The sequence below is a fragment of the Rutidosis leptorrhynchoides genome, chromosome 8, assembly GCF_046630445.1.
Source record: "Rutidosis leptorrhynchoides isolate AG116_Rl617_1_P2 chromosome 8, CSIRO_AGI_Rlap_v1, whole genome shotgun sequence".
Taxonomy (NCBI): domain Eukaryota; kingdom Viridiplantae; phylum Streptophyta; class Magnoliopsida; order Asterales; family Asteraceae; genus Rutidosis; species Rutidosis leptorrhynchoides.
The window spans coordinates 280,984,908-281,006,214 of record NC_092340.1 but is presented as its reverse complement, the minus strand read 5'-3'; the positions used below and the strand labels follow the sequence as shown (position 1 = coordinate 281,006,214).

At 37.6% G+C, this 21,307-nt stretch overlaps 2 protein-coding genes across 2 annotated transcripts; both read right to left on the bottom strand.

Moving 5' to 3' along the window:
* Positions 1 to 14,797: 14,797 nt before the first annotated feature.
* LOC139864250 (uncharacterized) lies at positions 14,798 to 15,382 on the bottom strand. Its single transcript, XM_071852828.1, has one exon. The coding sequence runs from the start codon at positions 15,380 to 15,382 to the stop codon at positions 14,798 to 14,800; it is 585 nt and encodes a 194-aa protein (XP_071708929.1).
* Positions 15,383 to 15,463: 81 nt separating this feature from the next.
* LOC139864249 (uncharacterized) lies at positions 15,464 to 21,074 on the bottom strand. Its single transcript, XM_071852827.1, has 7 exons — positions 20,726 to 21,074; positions 20,416 to 20,481; positions 18,877 to 20,253; positions 16,323 to 17,948; positions 16,257 to 16,271; positions 15,933 to 16,100; positions 15,464 to 15,888 (listed from the first exon to the last, which is right to left on the bottom strand). Exons 1-7 carry the CDS (start codon positions 21,072 to 21,074, stop codon positions 15,464 to 15,466), a joined length of 4,026 nt encoding a protein of 1,341 aa, XP_071708928.1.
* Between the last annotated feature and the right edge of the window lie 233 nt (positions 21,075 to 21,307).

Here is a 21,307-nt window from a genome sequence, read left to right as displayed (position 1 = left end):
GTTTAAAAACGAATTTGTATTTGTTTGATCAGAAAAATTAAGTTTTTCAAATGTTAATTATTATGTTATAATCAGATTCCTTGCAAAAAACTATTGAGTTTAGACTTTGGATTCGCTTGATTTCGTTTCCGTATGATTAAGTTATGTCGATTTGAATTATCGTTGTGTTTTTGTTGCTTGATCAGAAATCTGGTATTGATAGAAAATGAATTGGCATGTGAGACTTATACCACTGGAAATATAATTTAAAAACACTCAAGTTAGACTAGGATATCATGTCATTTGCTTATGTATAGCCCAAGATATGCTAGAATTAGTGTAAATGTAGTTTTATACAGCACTTGCATGAAAATAACCTTGTATGATAAAATGTGTTAACTTCTGTGATTAAAGCTTTGCATATTTGAAAATTAGTCAAAAATTAATTCATATTTCATGTGGATGTCATAGACTAATTGTATCTAGATCTTCGGATAATCGTATACGAATGTGACTAACTAAATGAGAATCGAATCTGTAATTGCACACGGTTTTGTACTCTGTGAATTTTGTGAATTGTTTGAGCATGTATGCTTCTGGAAAATGAAACTTAACATGATATGTGACTTATTGTTAGTTTATGTCAATCTCTGAAACCATATGCATTGGGCACAATAGAGCCATACTTTATGTGAACTCTGATTTGAGCTGAAAACTAAATGATCAATTTGCACGAATAAACTGTACAAATTGGCTAAACAAAAGTTGCTAGATTTTTGATATGTGTTACTTTGATTTGTCCTTGAACTATGGCCACTGGTCTTGTATCATTTGCATGTTCTTAATTCCGGTTATAGCCAAAATGAAATCAGTGCGCGGTCAGAAACTGACTTGGCAAACCCCAAATGTATCCCTTCTAATTCCTGACTTTTAATTGTCATATAAGTCCCTGGCTGGACTTTTTGGAATCGATTTTAAGTATATTTATGATCTGGAGTTTTTCATATTTACATGAATTTTGTACTATGAGATAATGTGCTAAGTATGCTACGTGTTCATAAATTTTGTGCATGACGATAAACTGAAATTGTGAAAATGATCATTCATGACCTAAAACGTATTGTTTGACTTAGGTTTGACATGTTGACCAATATTTGACATGAAACTACTGATGTTGACTTTAGTTGACTACTTTGATCAAGTTTGACTTTCGGTTTGACTTCGGTTGACTTTGTTTGACTTGCATGATATAGTTGACTTTTACTTTGAAACGCGTCGAGTCGAGCAATAAGACAACGTACACTATGAAACCACACTTATATAAGATACATATATTGACCAACCTACATACGTATACTTAGGTTACATTACTCGGGTCTAAACCGTACAAGTCATTTGTCTTTCATTCCGAGCTTATTCAAAGGTGAGTCTACAGTCCCACTTTTTACATATTTTCAGGGATGAGAATACACGCTGTTATATTTACATTTTCAATTACTTTTATATTGACATGAGTACTACACATATGCATAATGAGTTTGTTCAAAAAGCCTCTAGCTTGAATACTTTTAATACCATCGGTGTAAGCACAATTTAGATGGACGGATCCGTTAGGTTGACAACCTCACCAACTATAAAAGCAGTGGTGCATTTATTTTTAATATTAAATACATTTGAACAAGTGTATAACATTTTACGAGGTAAGGTCAGGTGTAGTGGTTTCTATACTCGGGTCATTGCTAGTATTCAGGTGCTCGGTTTATGCAAGCGATAGAATCTCGTGGTCAACGAAATCAAACTATTTTTCTGATAACTATTTTTTAGATACTGTTACATTACTTTAAACCTGTAGATTCACCAATATTATTTTATTGACCTGTTTTTGCGTGTTGTTATTCTCAGGTCCTTAAGAGGTATGCTTCCGCTGTGTTTGCTGCATGACTGGCCGTGGAGTCAGCATTTGATTTTAAAGAACATTATTTACCTTCGCATTTAAAACTTTTATACTGCTTAAATACTGTTGGCTTGTGGTTACGATCACAACAGTGTTTCTATTTTGGGATTATTGGCTTATGTTTTTGAAAGTTAATATTTTAAATAAAATTAAATGCGTGCTTTAAACGTCTCATATAGAGGGCGTAATTGTTAACTGTGGGACCAGAATTAATACGCCGTCAGATGGTAATTTGGCGGGGTGTTATAGTTGGTATCAGAGCTGGTTTAACTGCCTCCAAAGCACGACCGGTTAACGTTCCGAGGATTCGGTTTCGATTAACGGGAACGATTTTGTGCGGGTTAATCGTAGAGGGGGTTCTCACAGAGTTACCTGTGACAAAGCATTGGCTCTTACCCCTTGCGATCCCTTTGGAGAAGGGTTGGCCGGCTTGGCAGAGATACGGGCTGTAAAATCAGTGTCTGAGGTACGCTCAGTGGTCACCCTGTTCGTAGGAAAGGCACTGGGTGGGTTTCTACCCCAACTATAATGTTATTATAGTTGGTATCAGAGCTAATGGTTCGTAGGGAAACTAGGACTTGCATTAGTGTGTCTGATTTGGTCATTATGACGCCTTGATGAGTCTAGACTACGACCGGGACTTAGTCATTACATGAGTACTTTGTGACTAACATTATTTACTTGACTAATCTGTTTTGTTTGTGTTCTTGTACTATGAGTTAGATGTCACAGGATTCAGGAAGCAGTGACAGCGACTCCAGTGTGGCTGAGGTGATTGCTCCAGCCCCAACACCAGCACCTGCTCCGCATCGGATACCTAACCATCCCATGAACCTTTATGCATTGGATTTGGTTCATACTAACCGTAACAGGGATATTGTTGATCGTGTTAACGCCTTGATCGATATTTCTAGGACATATCCGCACCCCGATGATCTTGAGAGAATGGAGGAAAGAGTCACGGGTATAAATACTTATACGTACGAGGCTAAAGCGAGGTTCGTTGAGATGGCGAGATTGATAGCAGCCTTAACTGCCAGGGTTGCTGCGTTAGAGGCGGAACGTAATAGGCCGAGGAATGATGGACCTGCCTTCCGTACCCGATAGAAGAGGAAGTGAAGGGTCGTTGACCATGAGCTTCTTTTCCTTTTCCATCCGCCATACTTTCTTTATATAAGACTTACCGGGTGTTATAAACCGGGGTATTAGCACATTAAGTTTACTGTTTGGTTTACTACTTTGGAATTTGGTTTATCACTCTTGGATTTTATTTATATTAATGGTGGTTTATGCTATTAGTAACTATTATCTTCTATTACATGCGGTAATATTCTATATTTGGTAACTTTGTATGATCATAATACTTGTGTTATGTTATACTACTACTATTGCCATTAATGTTACTACTTAGTGTTACTATTACTACTATCACTACATGACACTAGTACCACTACTACTACCACTAGTGTTACTACTATCACTACTATCACTACTTACACTACTTCTCACTACTAGCGAATCTTTTCGTACTATTATTTACTAGTCTTCAACACTCGTTGCTAGTATATTTTTAATAACTCTGTTTTTCATTGATCTTACCTCGATGTATCATTTGTGTAGAAGGAGGCCATGTTTACTACTGAAATGCTAGAGGCTCAATTGGAAGAACTCGTTAACCAGCGTGTGACGGAAGCTCTTATAGCTGCAGGTTTTGATTGCACGATTGAGAAATACTGTCCCCGACGAGAGCGGATAAGATGGGAAAATGAACTTCTGAACCTAAGGGTCATTGGAAACGACATTGCTAGTTACACTAACCGATTCTGGGAGCTATCTTTGCTTTGCCCACATTTGGTCTCATCAGTGGAAAGAGAAATCGAGAGGTACATGTCGGGATTGCCGATGGAAGTGTTTGGTTTTGTCCTTTCCCATCAACCAAAGACAATACTCGGAGTCATCAACATGGCGATAAACAGGATAAAGCAAGTTAGCCAATCAGAAGGAAAATAGGTGCCTGTTACAGGAAATGAAGTTAATGGAAAAAGAAAATGAAGTGAGAACATTGTTGGGAGTCTCGCACAGAACCGAGGTGAGAAGCAAGAGATGCCCCGTAACTTTGAGAAGGGATCTTTATCCAACACGAATTACAAGGGAAAATTACCATTGTGTGGAAGATGCAGAAAGCACCATCGTGGGGAATGCAAAGTGCTGGTTTGCACCAAGTGTAAGAAGTTTGGTCATTTGTCAAAAGATTACAAGGTTAATCTCAACGGCAACATCAACAACAACAGCACTGCATGCAACGCGAACAATGCTAATGGTGGCAAGAACTGTTATGGTTGTGGACAGCCGGGTCATTTCAAGAAGGACTGTCCTAAGAACAACAATGGGAATGCTCGAGGAAGGGCGTTCAACATCAATTCTGCGGAAGCTCGTGATGATTCAAAGCTAGTCACGGGTACGTTTTCACTTGATGATCAACTTGTTTATGTTTTGTTTGAAACTGGTGCCGATAGAAGTTTTATATCTAAGGATATTTGTCACAATGTTAAGAAACCTGTTTCTCCCCTAGATAACGTGTATTCCATAGAACTAGGGAATGGTAACTTGATGAGAGCTGATAAGATTTATCGTGATTGTACTTTGATGTTAGAAAGTAAGCCCTTTAGCATTAATGTGATACCTATTAAACTGGGAAGTTTTGACCTTGTGGTTGGAATGGACTGGTTAGCTGATAACAAAGCCGAGGTGGTCTGTGACCTAAAGGCTATTCGTATTCCTATTACTGACGGTGAACCTATGATGATTTATGGTGAAAAGAATGGCTCACAATTACATCTCATTAACTGCTTGAAAGTCCAGAAGTATGTGAGAAAGGGATGTATCGCATTCTTGGCTCATGTAAGCCAAATTGTACCAGAAGAAAGGAGACCCGAAGACGTTCCTATAGTTAAGGAATTTCTTGAAGTTTTTTCGAAGGAATTACCTTGTCTCCCACCGCATCGAGAAATTGAGTTTCAGATAGACTTAGTGCCAGGAGCGGCATCGGTGGCTCGCACCCCCAGAGCTTCAAGAGTTGTCTAGTCAATTACAAGAGTTGTTAGACAAGGGATTTATTCGACCGAGTTCTTCGCCTTGGGGAGCTTCGGTCCTGTTTGTTAAGAAGAAGGATGGGTCGATGAGATTGTGTATCGACTACAGAGAATTGAACAAGCTGACAGTCAAGAATCGATATCCGCTACCGAGGATTGATGACTTATTTGATCAGTTGCAGGGATCCAGTTATTATTCGAAGATTGATTTGAGATATGGGTATCATCAATTGAGAGTCAAAGAAGCTGATGTCCCGAAGACAACGTTTAGAACACGTTATGGACATTATGAGTTTACAGTGATGTCGTTTGGTTTGACGAATGCACCAGCAGTGTTCATGGACCTCATGAACCGTGTGTGTAAGCCATACCTAGATAAATTCGTCATTGTGTTCATTGATGATATATTGGTGTACTCCAAGAACAGAGAAGAGCACGAACAACATCTACGCTTGATATTGACTATGCTTAGAGAAGAGCAGTTGTATGCAAAGTTCTCTAAGTGTGACTTTTGGTTACCAGAGGTACAATTTCTTGGCCATGTTGTAGGGGCCAATGGAATACATGTCGATCCAGCAAAGATTGAGTCGGTTAAGAATTGGGAAACTCCAAAGACGCCAACGCAGATTAGGCAAATTATGGGTCTAGCTGGTTACTACCGGAGATTCATTGAAGGATTCTCTAAGATCGCCCGACCATTAACCGTATTGACTCATAAGGGCAAGAAGTTTGAGTGGTCAGAACCGCAAGAGACTGCATTTCAGTTGTTGAAGGAGAAGTTAACAACTGCATCAGTATTGTCTCTACTCGAGGGAAGTGAAGATTTTGTTGTTTATTGTGATGCTTCACATTAAGGAATGGGTTGCGTACTTATGCAACGAAACAAAGTTATTGCTTATGGATCGCGTCAGTTAAAGATTTACGAGCAGAACTACACTATGCACGACCTTGAGTTAGGAGCTGTTGTCTTTACACTTAAAATGTGGAGACACTACCTGTTTGGAACTAAGTTCACTATCTTCACTGACCATAAGAGTTTACAGCACATATTCGATCAGAATCAGCTCAACATGAGACAACGATGTTGGATGGAACTACTTAACGATTATAACTGCGAACTTCAATACCATCCGGGCAAGGCGAATGTTGTGGCAGATGCCTTAAGCAGAAAGGAGCGAGAGAAACCTCTTAGGGTTAAAGCGCTTAACATAGTTGTCCGTACGAATCTCACATCACAAATCTGCGAAGCACAACAAGAAGCCATGAAACAGGAGAATGTTGATGTTGAATTTCTCAAAGGGATGGATAAGAAGTTTGACATCAAGGAGGACGGAAAACGGTACTTTACTAACCGAATTTGGATACCAAAGTTTGGTGGATTGAGAGAACTAGTGTTGGAGGAAGCACACAAGTCGAGATACTCAATTCATCTGGGATCAGATAAGATGTACCAAGACTTGAAGGCATTTTATTGGTGGCCGAATTTGAAAGCTGACATTGCTACCTATGTCGGGAAGTGCTTGACTTGCGCTAAAGGCAAGGCTGAGCATCAGAAGCCATCAGGATTACTGATTCAACCAGAGATTCCCCAGTGAAAGTGGGAAGGAATTTCCATGGACTTAATTACTAAACTGCCGAGAACGGCAGGAGGTCACGATACCATTTGGATTATCGTGGATCATCTCACTAAGTCCGCACACTTCTTACCGATAAGGGAAACTGATAAAATGGAGAAGCTGGCTCAGATCTACATTAAGGAAGTCGTCTCTAGGCATGGAGTGCCTATATACATTATATCCAACCGCGATAGTAGATTTACTTCCAGGTTTTGGAAATCGTTACAGAAAGCAATGGGAACCCGTCTAGATATGAGTACAGCATATCACCCCCAGACGGATGGCCAGAGCGAATGAACTATTCAGACTTTTGAGGACATGTTGAGAGCATGTGTCATTGATTTCGGAAACGGATGGGATAAGTATTTACCACTAGCTGAGTTCTCATACAATAACAGCTACCATGCGAGTATTAAAGCTGCACCTTTCGAGGCATTGTATGGAAGGAAGTGCAGATCTCCTGTTTGTTGGAGCGATTTGGGAGATAGTCAGTTGACAGGTCCTGAGATTATTCAGGAGACAACTGAGAAGGTTCTACAGATTCAGGAATGATTGAGAATGGCTCGAAGTCGTCAAAAGAGTTACGTCGATGTTAGACGGAAAGACATAGAGTTCCAAGTTGGTGACAAGGTTATGCTTAAGGTATCACCTTGGAAGGGTGTTGTACGATTTGGAAAACGAGGTAAACTGAGTCCTAGATATGTTGGATCATTTGAGATAACTGAAAGAGTTGGACCAGTAGCTCACAGATTGGAACTGCCACAAGCACTCAGCGGTATTCATGACGTTTTCCATGTATCCAATCTAAAGAAGTGCCTAGCCGATGATAATTTGATTATTCTTTTAGAGGAACTACGTATCGACGATAAATTTCATTTCATTGAGGAACCTGTTGAAATCTTAGGCCGTGAGGTCAAGCAGTTGAAGCAAAGCATAATTCCTATCGTTAAAGTTCGGTGGAATGCGAGAAGAGGACCAGAGTTCACGTGGGAGCGTGAAGACCAGATGAGGCTGAAGTATCCGCAATTGTTTCCCGAGGAAACCACTTCAGCGGACGATCACTAAAATTTTGGGACGAAATTTCTAATAACAGGTGGGTAATGTAACAACCCTAATTTTTCCGTTACTTCCGTTAACCTTCCGTTAGTTTATTTAATGGCGATTATTTAACTTTTATGCGTTTACGTGTATTAAATGCGTACTTGATCTTCGGAGGGTTTTAATAATTGATATGGGTTGATATTAATTCAAATAAATATTTCGGATAATGAAATACAATAAAAATGATACGATTTTGATAAAAGTTTTTTGAGCAACGAAACGATCGGGTTTATTTTAATAATTAATTTTATTAATTATTAACTTTTTAAAATATTTAATTTATTGGGTTTTTAATAAATTAGACAATTGGTTGCGTTTAACGATCGGGGTAGCGTTCCCGGCCTTCGGTACGACTAAACGGCACTTAAAACGGACCACGATTACACGAGATTGCAAAACGAGATCCCGGGAACCCCATGTGGGCCCCATTCGACCGAACCCCCCTCCCCACCCCCTTTATGTTTAATTTTTGATAAATTTAGGGACTTCTGTGTTAATTGTTTAAACTAGGGTTAATATAAATACAAGTATTAACACAAATTAGGTATAAACCCTCACTAGAAAAAAAAGGCAGTCGACTTCTCCCTGGCTCCCGCCCATCTTCGACCAACACCATCACCACCATACCTTCATCTTTCAAAATTAGCAAAAGTGTTATACAGGAATCGCGTTCATCTCCTCGTTCTCTATCCATTGGTATAAACAATTTTGTGATCTAATGTATATTTACATGAACCCTAATTCTTAAAAATCTAATTTTTATAAAGTTTCATAGTTATGTTGTCAATTGCTCAAGTCTATACGCGTACGTGTTAATTGTAATCGTTATTTTGATTGTTTGATGCGCTAGGGTTTAAAAACGAATTTGTATTTGTTTGATCAGAAAAATTAAGTTTTTAAAATGTTAATTATTATGTTATAATCATATTCCTTGCGAAAAACTATTGAGTTTAGGCTTTGGATTCGCTTGATTTCGTTTCCGTATGATTAAGTTATGTCGATTTGAATTATCGTTGTGTTTTTGTTGCTTGATCAGAAATCTGGTATTGATAGAAAAAGAATTGACATGTGAGACTTATACCACTGGAAATATAATTTAAAAACACTCAAGTTAGACTAGGATATCATGTCATTTGCTTATGTATAGCCCGAGATATGCTAGAATTAGTATAAATGTAGTTTTATACAGCACTTGCATGAAAATAACCTTGTATGATAAAATGTGTTAACTTCTGTGATTAAAGCTTTGCATATTTGAAAAGTAGACAAAAATTAATTCATATTTCATGTGGATATCATAGGCTAATTGTATCTAGATCTTCGGATAATCGTATGCGAATGTGACTAACTAAATGAGAATCGAATCTGTAATTGCACACGGTTTTGTACTCTGTGAATTTTGTGAATTGTTTGAGCATGTATGCTTCTGGAAAATGAAACTTAACATGATATGTGACTTATTGTTAGTTTATGTCAATCTCTGAAACCTTATACATTGGGCACAATAGAGCCATACTTTATGTGAATTCTGATTTGAGCTGAAAACTGAATGATCAACTTGCACGAATAAGCTGTACAAATTGGCTAAACAAAAGTTGCTAGATTTTTGATATGTGTTACTTTGATTTGTCCTTGAACTATGGCCAATGGTCTTGTATCAATTGCATGTTCTTAATTCTGGTTATAGCCAAAATAAAATCAGTGTGCGGTCAGAAACTGACTTGGCAAACCCCAAATGTATCCCTTCTGATTCCTGACTTTTAATTGTCATATGAGTCCCTGGCCGGACTTTTTGGAATCGATTTTAAGTATATTTATGATCTGGAGTTTTCCATATTTACATGAATTTTGTACTATGAGATAATGTGCTAAGTATGCTACGTGTTCATAAATTTTGTGCATGACGATAAACTGAAATTGTGAAAATGATCATTCATGACCTAAAACGTATTGTTTGACTTAGGTTTGACATGTTGACCAATATTTGACATGAAACTACTGATGTTGACTTTAGTTGACTACTTTGACCAAGTTTGACTTTCGGTTTGACTTCGGTTGACTTTGTTTGACTTGCATGATATAGTTGACTTTTACTTTGAAACGCGTCGAGTCGAGCAATAAGACAACGTACACTATGAAATCACACTTATATAAGATACATATATTGACCAACCTACATACGTATACTTAGGTTACATTACTCGGGTCTAAACCGTACAAGTCATTTGTCTTTCATTCCGAGCTTATTCAAAGGTGAGTCTACAGTCCCGCTTTTTACATATTTTCAGGGATGAGAATACACGCTGTTATATTTACATTTTCAATTACTTTTATATTGACATGAGTACTACACATATGCATAATGAGTTTGTTCAAAAAGCCTCTAGCTTGAATACTTTTAATACCATCGGTGTAAGCATAATTTAGATGGACGGATCCGTTAGGTTGACAACCTCACCCACTATAAAAGCAGGGGTGCATTTATTTTGAACATTAAATATATTTGAACAAGTGTATAACATTTTACGAGGTAAGGTCGGGTGTAGTGGTTTCTATACTCGGGTCATTGCTAGTATTCAGGTGCTCGGTTTATGCAAGCGATAGAATCTCGTGGTCAAGGATATCAAACTATTGTTCTGATAACTGTTTTTCAGATACTGTTACATTACTTTAAACCTGTAGATTCACCAACATTATTTGTTGACCTGTTTTTGCGTATTGTTATTCTCAGGTCCTTAAGAGGTATGCTTCCGCTGTGTTTGCTGCATGACTGGCCGTGGAGTCAGCATTTGATTTTAAAGAACATTATTTACCTTCGCATTTAAAACTTTTATACTGCTTAAATACTGTTGGCTTGTGCTTACGATCACAACAGTGTTTCTATTTTGGGATTATTGGCTTATGTTTTTGAAAGTTAATATTTTAAATAAAATTAAATGCGATTGCTTTAAACGTCTCATATAGAGGGCGTAACTGTTAACTGTGGGACCGGAATTAACACGCCGTCAGATGGTAATTTGGCGGGGTGTTATAGTATGCTAATTGTATTGCTAGCGTGTATGCGGTATATGTGTAAGTGATTGCGAGTAGGTATATTATATATATATATATATATATATATATATATATATATATATATATATATATATATATATATATATATATATATATATATATATATATATATATATATGGGTATAATTATTGCATTCACTAAGCTTTGCTTACCCTCTCGTTGTTTATCTTTTTATAGGCTCCGGCGGAGACAAGGGTAAGGGCATTCGTATGGATTAGAGATCCCGCTTTGTTTGTAGGAAACGATTTTGGATGTTATAGCTTTTGGAGTTTGACCAAAATTTGGGTAGTTAAACCCCCAAACACCATGCTCATAGTGTCGTTTGGAGTTTAAACTCTTATGGTCGAACTTGTATGTTTTGAACGAAACTCGTAAAACGGTCGATGTGGGCCCCGTTTTGTAAAACTCATTTTATGATTGAATCGTATAAGTTTTTCATATTAGAACATGTTGTGAAAAGCGTTTCGTTTAAAAATGTCGGGAAGTGAGAGCTCTTTATTTGAAAATGGACAAAACCGGACCGAAGCTGTTGGGGCTTGTGCGCGCCGCGCACTCTCCTGTTATAAAAAAAAAAATCTGTTTCTCGTAATCGGTTGGTTATTGGTTTGGGTTGTTACATTATATATGTTGTATATGCGCGTTGTGTTGACACCAACCGAGGCCAGGCAAGGTTGGGAATCCACCGAGGCTAGGCAAGGTCGGGTTCGTATGAGGTTAACCAAGGCTAGGTAAGGTTGAGTCCAAGTCCTACAGTCTGTATAGTATAGCATAGAAGGACGCATGTGTTGCGTTTGGACAGTTATGCATGGATTCGGTAGGAAGGACTATCGGTAGATCCTAGTCCGATCAGCTAGGATTGTGTGCCCGTACAAGTCGCCGATCCTTATATTGTCTTTACTTGTATGCTTGTTGGTTGTAAGCATGTTAGCTGAGTGTTGTATGATGGATTGCTTAAGCTTAGTCTGTAGATACATTCCATTCACTTAGCGGTGCGTTAATCCCCCACATTCCTTCCCCTGCAGGTTTAGGTACTGCTGATGGGATCGGGCCGTGATGTAGAAAACATGTTTGACTTGTAACTCTGATGTGGACAAATTGTAACCATGTTTGTAATAACGAAACACCGTTTGTGAAAGTTAAACTTAATTAAGTAAAACTTCTGTTGTGTTATAAAAAAATGGACGGCGTTACATAAGTGATAGTATTTTGAGTATGAATGGAAACGGAAACGGAGGCATGAGTTTGATTGAGTTGTTGATTGGTGGATGTTGGTTGTACGGAGAGCATATTGCAGGTTATTTAGTTGCTTTTATATTATTTTTTATTTTACACTTGTTATGCTCTTCTTTTAATGCTTCATTAGTGCTTGTTGAATGCGTGGTCAACAAATATTAAGCAAAAAAGAAATGAAATGTATGTCAAATGTACAATCAATTAAAACATAGCATCGGTAATGAATCATGCATGGAATTCACGAAATGGTTGGTAAGCTAATATCAGCGTGACTTTGACTTGATGACGCCATCAACGCCAAAAAAGCAGAACTTTTGACGAGATATTAGCGCATTCATTGAGAATGCTATTATAAGGAACAAGTTACAATACATAATATAATATAATATGATTAATAGTTGAAATGATTTTAAAGTTTTAGAATAATCTCGAATTAGAAAAATATTGTTTGACAATCATTAATCATGTTGAATGAAAAGAATATAATTTCCTTATAATACTCAAAGGCACCCAACTTTTAGTCATATGGTGCCAAAAAAAACATCAAAAATACATCAACAACAAAAAAGCAAATCACCCCAAGCCTTATCCAACTTACAACTCCAACCCTCAAAATAGAGGTCTCAAATGTAAACTTATAATTTTATTAATGAAAGTAAAACTAACTCCACCAAAATTTTAGCGGATCATATATTTCCGCTCGTCGCGAGTTAAATTTCTACAGCGTTACCGTTCAAGTCGAAATAATTTTACGAACACAACGCAATTAACTACACGTGAAACGGACGTTTTTTAAAAAACGCTAAATATTTTGGTATATATTTCATATATACACACAAGTACAATAAACAACCAAAACCAACTACATCATGTTGATAATATCGTCCCCTTTTTTACGCGATTTTCCTGGCATTAAAACGCGCAGGCCATTAGGTATACTATGTACTAACTACGTGTATCCAAAGACACTCGTAGCAATGTATTTTTAATTCTGTAATGAATATGCAACCCGAAAGCCCCGTCGCATTGTGCGGGTCGGTATTTTTCTAGTTATTTAACAAAAATATAAATATATTGTGAAAAGCAAAAGGTTATTTTATTATTTATTATATTAATATTTATTATTTGAAAAGCATACTATCACATATACATATTTTGAATATAATTTTATTATTTCTATTTAAAAATATTTTGAATATGATTTTAAAGGGAAATGAAGAAAAAAGATGTCATAAATGGTTAATAGAGAAATATTCAAATGAATCCAACTTTTAAGTGGTGATTCAAAGGACTAATCAGAGTGCGATATTTGACGCGACAATCACATGCGATTGAAAAAAATCAAAATTGTTTTATTTCAATTTTTTTTTTCAATACATGTGATTGGATTTGACATGCAGTAAATCACATGTGATTCTGCATGCGAATCACAAAATTTGATTTTTTTTTTAAAAAGAATTGAATATTTTTTTAAAATCACATGTGATTGAATTTGACAGGCAGAATCACCTGTGATTGGATTTTACAATCAAATGTGATTGAATTTAGCATGTTAAATTTTTAAGAATTTTTTTTTAAAAATAAAAATAAATAAATTTAAAAAAAAAAATTGAATTTTTTTTATATCACATGTGATTGTCACGCCACATGTCGCGCTCTGATTAAACATTTCAAAGGATTACAATTCATGGTTAATAAAATATTTCTAATCTGAAAGATTAAACATTTTACTAGATTTTTATAATATGCATTCAAAGAGTGTGTTGAAATATTAAACATTTTAACAATTATTATTAACTAGTACGCAATGCCCGTGCGTTGCACGTACAAATTTAGGGTTTGTGTACGACACCTGCGTTTTGTGGACGTTGTAACAACCATTTGTAGTAAGACTAAATGTAACAATTCAGGCAGATGAAAGTGCATACCAAACTTTGTAATACATAATTGCTATGAATACCAAAGTTACCGAAGAAATTCAATGTTATATAAATACAGTACGGCTACATCATTTGATGATCAAAAATGTTGTAACTATAGTATACAGGAAATGTTACAATTTAGTGGAATTAAATGTGTAACGAAAATGCTAAACACACCACTTATATTAAACCAAAACTTTTGCTGGAAACAAATAGCTGCAAAATCTCCGATGCGGTCGTTGGTGCAGGTCCTGTAGGTTAGTTAGAGACATGAACGTCTGTTGTTGGCAGTTTGAAAATAGCAAGCTTAAGCGTTGTGATGATGGGCAACGTTTCAAATATATATCATCGACTATACTAACGATCCAACTAAATGTTGTGTGGGAAGTACAGTCAGGTAAAAGGCCAAAATAGGGTGGCAAATACGTATCACGTAATAAAGCATACTACAGCCTGAGTTCTATCATACTCGCACTAATCTGTTAACGAACGGGCTAGGTTGAATCAAGATTCATAGTCTGTGTTTCCAATACTTAAGATAAATAGGTTTCGGTTATGAGCTTTTGAAACACTGTAATTAATTGTAAATATCATGAGAGTAGGAATGTAGCAGAAAACATAAAAGATGTATAAATGTTTGAAATTACCTTAAATTTCCAGAGCATCTCTAGATGGCGTAGGTCGTTAACCTGGGTTGTCTAAGACAGAAATGAAAAATTATAATCAGATATTTGTAGTACACATAATTTTGGTAGTCCACAGTTAAAATTGAATATATAAGTTAATAAAGATATGTATTAGAAATGATTCCTTGAGTGTTACCGTTACAAAGTTTGGTTGAGGTTGAAGAACGTTTCTTTGTAAACAACATTTTTTGTGTGTCCCTTCAATCGCTCATCACTATCATCGATCATGACTATTTTAAGACCATTTGGGGTTGTGACACGTGAGAAGGCGACATATAGTTGTCCGTGGCTAAATACTGGTTTAGGGAGGTACAGACCGACCAAATTAAGTGACTGTCCCTGGCTTTTGTTAATTGTCATAGCGTAACACGGTCTAACAGGGAATTGGATTCGTTGCATAACAAATGGCCACTTTGCTTGTGCTGAGGTGAGGACAATTCTGTGGATTATTACCGTTGAACCTATATACGATCCCGTAATGATGCGAGCCCGGAGTACAAACTTTTGAAATGCTGTTATGATCAGTCGCATACCATTACATAGCCCGCCACTGGGATGTAGATTTCGCAACAACATTATTGGCTGGCCTATTTTTAACTTTAATTTGTGAGGAGGTACACCAGGAAAATCGAGCTTGTTTAAATATTCCACCGGGTATGATTGTTGTTGTTCGATGCTGTCGGTGGAGCCTTTGCAAATTTCGTCCGAGCTTTTGAATGTCATCGTTTCACCTTGTAGTTTTTTAAACATGTGCTTGTTAATCGCATCTGTGTTATCATTTCTGGGGGTCAATATTGCCCTTTCTCACAAATAGTCTTCATCGTCCTGCCTTGAAGCGAAATCTGGGAAAACGGTATCAACAATTGTTTCAATTGGGTTTATTCCGTGTTTTACAATGAATTCCTCGGGAATCTTTATCCATGATGGTTCATCGTCTCCATCTTTAGACGATGCAGGCACGTTACCATCTCCCACGTCTAAGACCCATTTATTGAATGCCCGTTTTCGATTATCAATTTGGCCATCAACACTGTATTCGTTCACCCTCATAATGCGTGATAGGGTATGTAGGTGACAGAATTTCCACAATTCAGATCTATTGATGCACGCGTGAACTATCTCTTGCCTTTTACCTTTTGGAATAACAGGGAGGATTTGTCTGAAGTCCCCACCCAACAATATTGGCATACCACCAAATAACTTTTGTCTATTTGCCTCATTTTTAGAACCTAAAATATCTCTCAGAGTCTTATCCAATGCTTCAAAGGCGTACCTTGAGTCATAGGTGCTTCATCCCAGATTATTAGTCTCGCTTCGTGCATTAGCGCTGCCAAATGCGTTTTTTGTTTTATACCGCAGGTGCTATTCTCCATCAGTTCGAGTGGGATAACAAATCGACTGTGTGCAGTCCACCCACCGGGTAGTAATAATGAAGCGATTCCTGCATTTTCAAGGCGTTACATTTTGTTAATTTAGTTTAAACAACACAGCTACGTAGTATGTGCATGATGTTTGGCGTAGCAAAATATGATATAATAGTACAGTATGTCAGATTGTGTTAGACATACTGATGCCTTATATTTTAAAAAAAACGTGCCACAAATAATGGCTTCTGGAAAAAAATAAAAAAATAAAATTTAAGTAAAAAAAAAAAAAAACATACCTGATGATGCAACTGCTAGCGCAATCATTTTCTCAGATCTGAGTTTTGTTAGAATAGTATTGTATAAAAAAGTCTTCCCAGTCCCACCTGGGCCATATAAGAAATACAGCCCGCCTTCCTGATTTGTGATCGCTTTGATTAGCCGGTCATATAGTGCGAGTTGTTCAGGGTTAAGAGACCTGAACAGGTTGTCATGCAAGTTCTTCATTTCCTTTATGTTGTAATTTAACTCTTCTCGGATCAAGCGATTGTCCAATTGGGTTAGCAGAGATGCGTCAGGCTGTGGCAGAGATGGGAAATCAGAGAGTGACTTCCCGTGTTTATGTAAAACTCCCTGTATTTCTACCAAACAGTAATTTTTAATCTGAGAATCGGTTAGGGTCAAATCTGGGAAGTTGAAGATTTTTCTTTTTTTATGAAGAATGTCGTCGGCTAAATCTTCCCAGTGTTGTTCCCATAGTCTCAGTAGGTTTGTTATGTTGCAAAAGAGTAGCATGGTTACGAATAAATCGCGAAGTTGTGCACCCGATGCCCAGATTTTTGCTTCAGAAATAGCTTCTGTCCATTCCCTATCATCGTGGAGTAAACCGTACGCGAAGCAAGCGTCTTTGAAAGTGTGGTGTAACGTACCATCAACCGTACGGAGTTCTTCAAATGAACGTGGTCCCTTTACAATGTTTAACAACATTCTTAGATAGTAACGCTCACCGGACGCCGGATTTGAATAGACAATACGACCAATTGAGGGTCTTAGCTTTCTGGGGGCCCATTCTTTTGCATCATTATTCCAGACATACTCTTTAGGGATTTTTGCGTATGTAAGGTTCCGCGCTTTCGGATCTTGTTTATTAAGCTCAAACCATTGTGTGAACATGGTTTCTTTGATGCTTGGCCGTTGTAGGAGGGCCGGAAGATGTTGTGAATCACGTAGAGTGACCGACTGCTGGTTTGGTAGATGATATGATAGCTTAATCACGGACGGCTTAGAGAAGTGGATGTCGTAAGAAAATAATCTCCATACAGCTTCGCACGGAGATAAATATCGGCAATCCAAATAATTCTTGTTTTCATCGACGTCAATAATTTTTTCAGGAATGGCTGATGAGTTTTGTGCGGGTAATATGTTTTCTTGTATGACAGTTGTAGCTCGGTCCGGCCCTTTATTTAAGTATTTGAATAGATACTTAATCGCTCGAGATCTATTACACCACTCGACATTGATATGTGCGTTGTATCTGATCAACAGATATCTATTGTAGGGCACGACAAAACTATTGTCTAGTGTTGTTTTACCTTTTTTAACATTGACACCGTTGTTGCGTCGTCTGTAGTTAGCGTACCCGTCTTCATCGATTGTGGTTTCGGAATAATATGGCTTAGGGAAATGTTTTGAGCATTGGTTATCAATCATACATGGGCCATCTTTGTGTTGACGACCGCATGGGCCGTGTAACATGAACTCGGTGACAGCCTTGTAGCCATCGGGATCGTGTTCCTCGCTAGGAATTTCGGCCGATATGAGATCATTGATGTCTTCTGGTGTCTTGCATTTGTATGCACAGGTTAGCCAAATTAAGATATGGACATGCGGCAACCCGCGTTTTTGGAATTCAATAATATATATACCTGCCAGTAAACAATTCACGCAATTCACGGGTAAGTATAGGAGGACATGCATTATTACAAAGTGTGCACATACATATTACAATAGGTATAACTTTTAAAATTTTTAAAAAAAATTTTACATATAGAATGTTGGCAAGTGTTACTATTAATATAGACTTTTAAATATTCTAAGTTTCCTGCGTTATAGTGAAAAAAATTGTGCTTAGGACTATTAATATACAAACATCTGAAAGAGATTTTAACTCAGGGCTAATGATATGAGCCTTTATTAGCAAAATGAATAATGGGGGAAAACCAACGCAATCAAATTCATAAACCTATTATCCATAACCCCACTATTTATCTCATATATTTCCGCGTCTTCGGTTACTGATCTATGGGATTATTTATTTGTAATGACAGAAGTTATGCGCAGCCCTATAGATGTTCAGGTGTTAAAATAATTTTTAAATAAATCAGTATGATTCAAGGTTTATGAGACCACTGGCATTTTGAATAATACATATAATATATATACCTGCAAGTAGGCAAAGCGCGGGACATTTTCCTGATGTCGTACTGCAGGTTATATGTAGGTGGTTTGGTGGTGAAAAAATTGGAAAAAGCAGAAGGTACATGTTTCTGTAATGCAACTACATTAAGTACTCTTCTTTAATTAGGGCATGTATTTATATTTATATGTTAACATATATACAGTGAATTGCATATACCTGGGAAATGATTGTATTCTATAATAAAATAAATTTGATCCTGATGTAGCCCATTTTGAGGTTTGTACTTATAGCATTTATTATTTACGGGAGAAACAGTGGGCAAACTGCTCCAGCATTGCAGTTAAATAGGTAAAGGAGTTGAAGGGTGGGGCATACCTGTAATGAGTTATGCACATGTTGATAATAAAATTTGGGAAATGATGTGTATATAGTACCTGCTTCGCATGTCCCGAATATGTTTCCTTTCATTATATCATTCATGAGGCTGTCTAGTTTTTGCTTGAAGACTCTCGCTACAATTTCAGGACGGTCCGGTGCTCGCTGGCCTTCGATAAAGGATAGCATACCTTCTATTTCTGGCCATTTTGGGTTAGAAGTGAAGGTAATGAATAAGTCCGGGTTATCGAATTCACGACACAAAGCCATAGCATCTTGGTAGTTTTGAAGCATGTAGCGTGGACTGCCTGTGTGTGAGGATGGTAAAATTATTAGTTTTCCAATTGAAGCGGCTTTGGTGTCGCCCCTTGTTACAGCATCGCATACGTTGTTGTATAGATTGGTGCGCAGTTCATTTTGGTGATTTCTCAAATACTTAAGCCTTTGTTCTTCGACTGCTGTATAAGCGTCAACCAAGTATTGTTGGAATAACCGCCCACCCCTAAGTAGGGTCGTACCTTCATTCTCACGTTGCTGAATTCTGTAGCAGTAAAATTCTCGCATGGTGATGTAACCCCGTGAAGTTTTCCTTCTTCCACTGTTACAATGGTAGGGTATGTTTTCATGATAGCCAGTTTCACCGTATGGGAAGAGTAGTGGGTACTGTAACGCCATATATAATTGATGGAGCTCAGAGATTCTTTGGGGTGCGCAGTTCCGTTGTTGTACAATAATATCACGTGAAGAATTACAGTGACCAAAGTCGCTAGTGATAAGAGCTGCCACCTCACCAACGCTTGGTGCGTTATACTGACGGGAGTTTGATATTTTTGCAAGCAATCGAAGTGCGCAGTCAGCGGATGTATTGTTACTGGCCCAATCACGTGCCATACGAAATGCCTGTGCGACCGCACTAAATTCATCTAGCATGGTAATCAAGCTATTAGTTAAGGTTTCATCTACTGTCTCTCTCGAATCACCTCCTAAAAAAGCCGACATGCGGTTTGCAGCCTCATTCTGTGTGTCATAAAAATATAGCTGTGCATACCTTGGTGATCGTCCGTCCTCCGGTAAGAGTGAACCAATCTTATGATATGTTTGCCCGCTTATTCTAAATGTGTATGGGCCGCGGCCCCGGTTGATGGTGTGGTCAATCCGTGCTCCGAAAGATGTAAATGAAAACATGCTGTTATATACCCTTATTTGCTCTCGAAATCTTGCGGTTGTGGTGTCAGTATAATCAAGTAATCTCATCAAAAGAGGAGGTGGGGACTTGAGTTTTGGCAGGAGTATTTTCCCATTTTGGCAGCAAATTGAAAAAGTTGGTTTTTTGGTATGTTTTGGTTTATTGTGTCTTTCGTCGTACCACATAGTTGCGTTGAAAGTCGGACACTTGATTGTTGGAGGTCCTTGATTATGATATTCGACGTTGATAGCTGCCCAAGTCAGAATAGGTAAGCGTTAATATGACGTACATAATTCCTGAACAAACTAACTTTTTTTCAAATCTTTGGCAACATGACAATGTAGATGCATCGTTGTAATCCCGTTTATAAATAATTAGCGGTTAGTCAATAGGGGATGTTGGTAGTTGTTACCTGAAGAGTTGGTTGCGCGCCTTTGGATGGTCTTTTTGCAACGATCTGAGACGGGCCGTATCGGGTCTGTGCAATTAAAACTGTGTGTTAAAACACTGTGACAATGTACATGAAAGATACATTATTTAACATGTTACTTACTTCTGGTGCCAACTTCATCACGACAAATTACAGGTGCATGTGTATCGCCTGTGGAGATAATTTCGTTTTCAGTCGGGTGGATAAGTTGAAATGAGTGTTAATGCAAATACATTTACAGGTACGTTATCGATTGATGTGGTAGGACAGTGATGTCGTAAAATGTAGTTACCGAATGATAGTGGAGAACCTGGACCAATTAGTTTAAGTCCGACAAATTGCTGTGTTCCAGTGCTATCTGGTGAATTTGCTGAATGAATCATTATTGAATGCCCTAGGATGTTTGTGAAACCGGGGAGCTCTGTATTGAAAGCTGTTCCTGCATAATAGTGTCTCCCGAAACTAAATGTGTGGCATGTTAAATCTACGTTTACAAAATAAGGCTGAGGGATTAAAGCCGAACCTGAGATGTTGGTGCAGGCGTCATTTAACATGAGCCCATGGTATGTTTGTGGTTTCCCATAACGTGTGAGGGTTGTTGATGAGTAGATTGATATAGGGCCATATAGGAATTTTGACATGCATATGGTGCTCCTTCCCACTGCAATTTAAGCAAAGAAAGCTGAATGCCATGGATTGTTAGTAAATATATTCAATACTTGATATTGAAGGTCATACCTGGGAGATATTCGTAGAAGTGGCTGGTTTTTGACTTGTAGACATTGAAGCTTGAGGAGATACAACTTGCTCAAACTACATTTATAGTGGCATATAAATTGTGTGGGTTGAAGAGCAAAGGGTGCTGAAGTGGAAG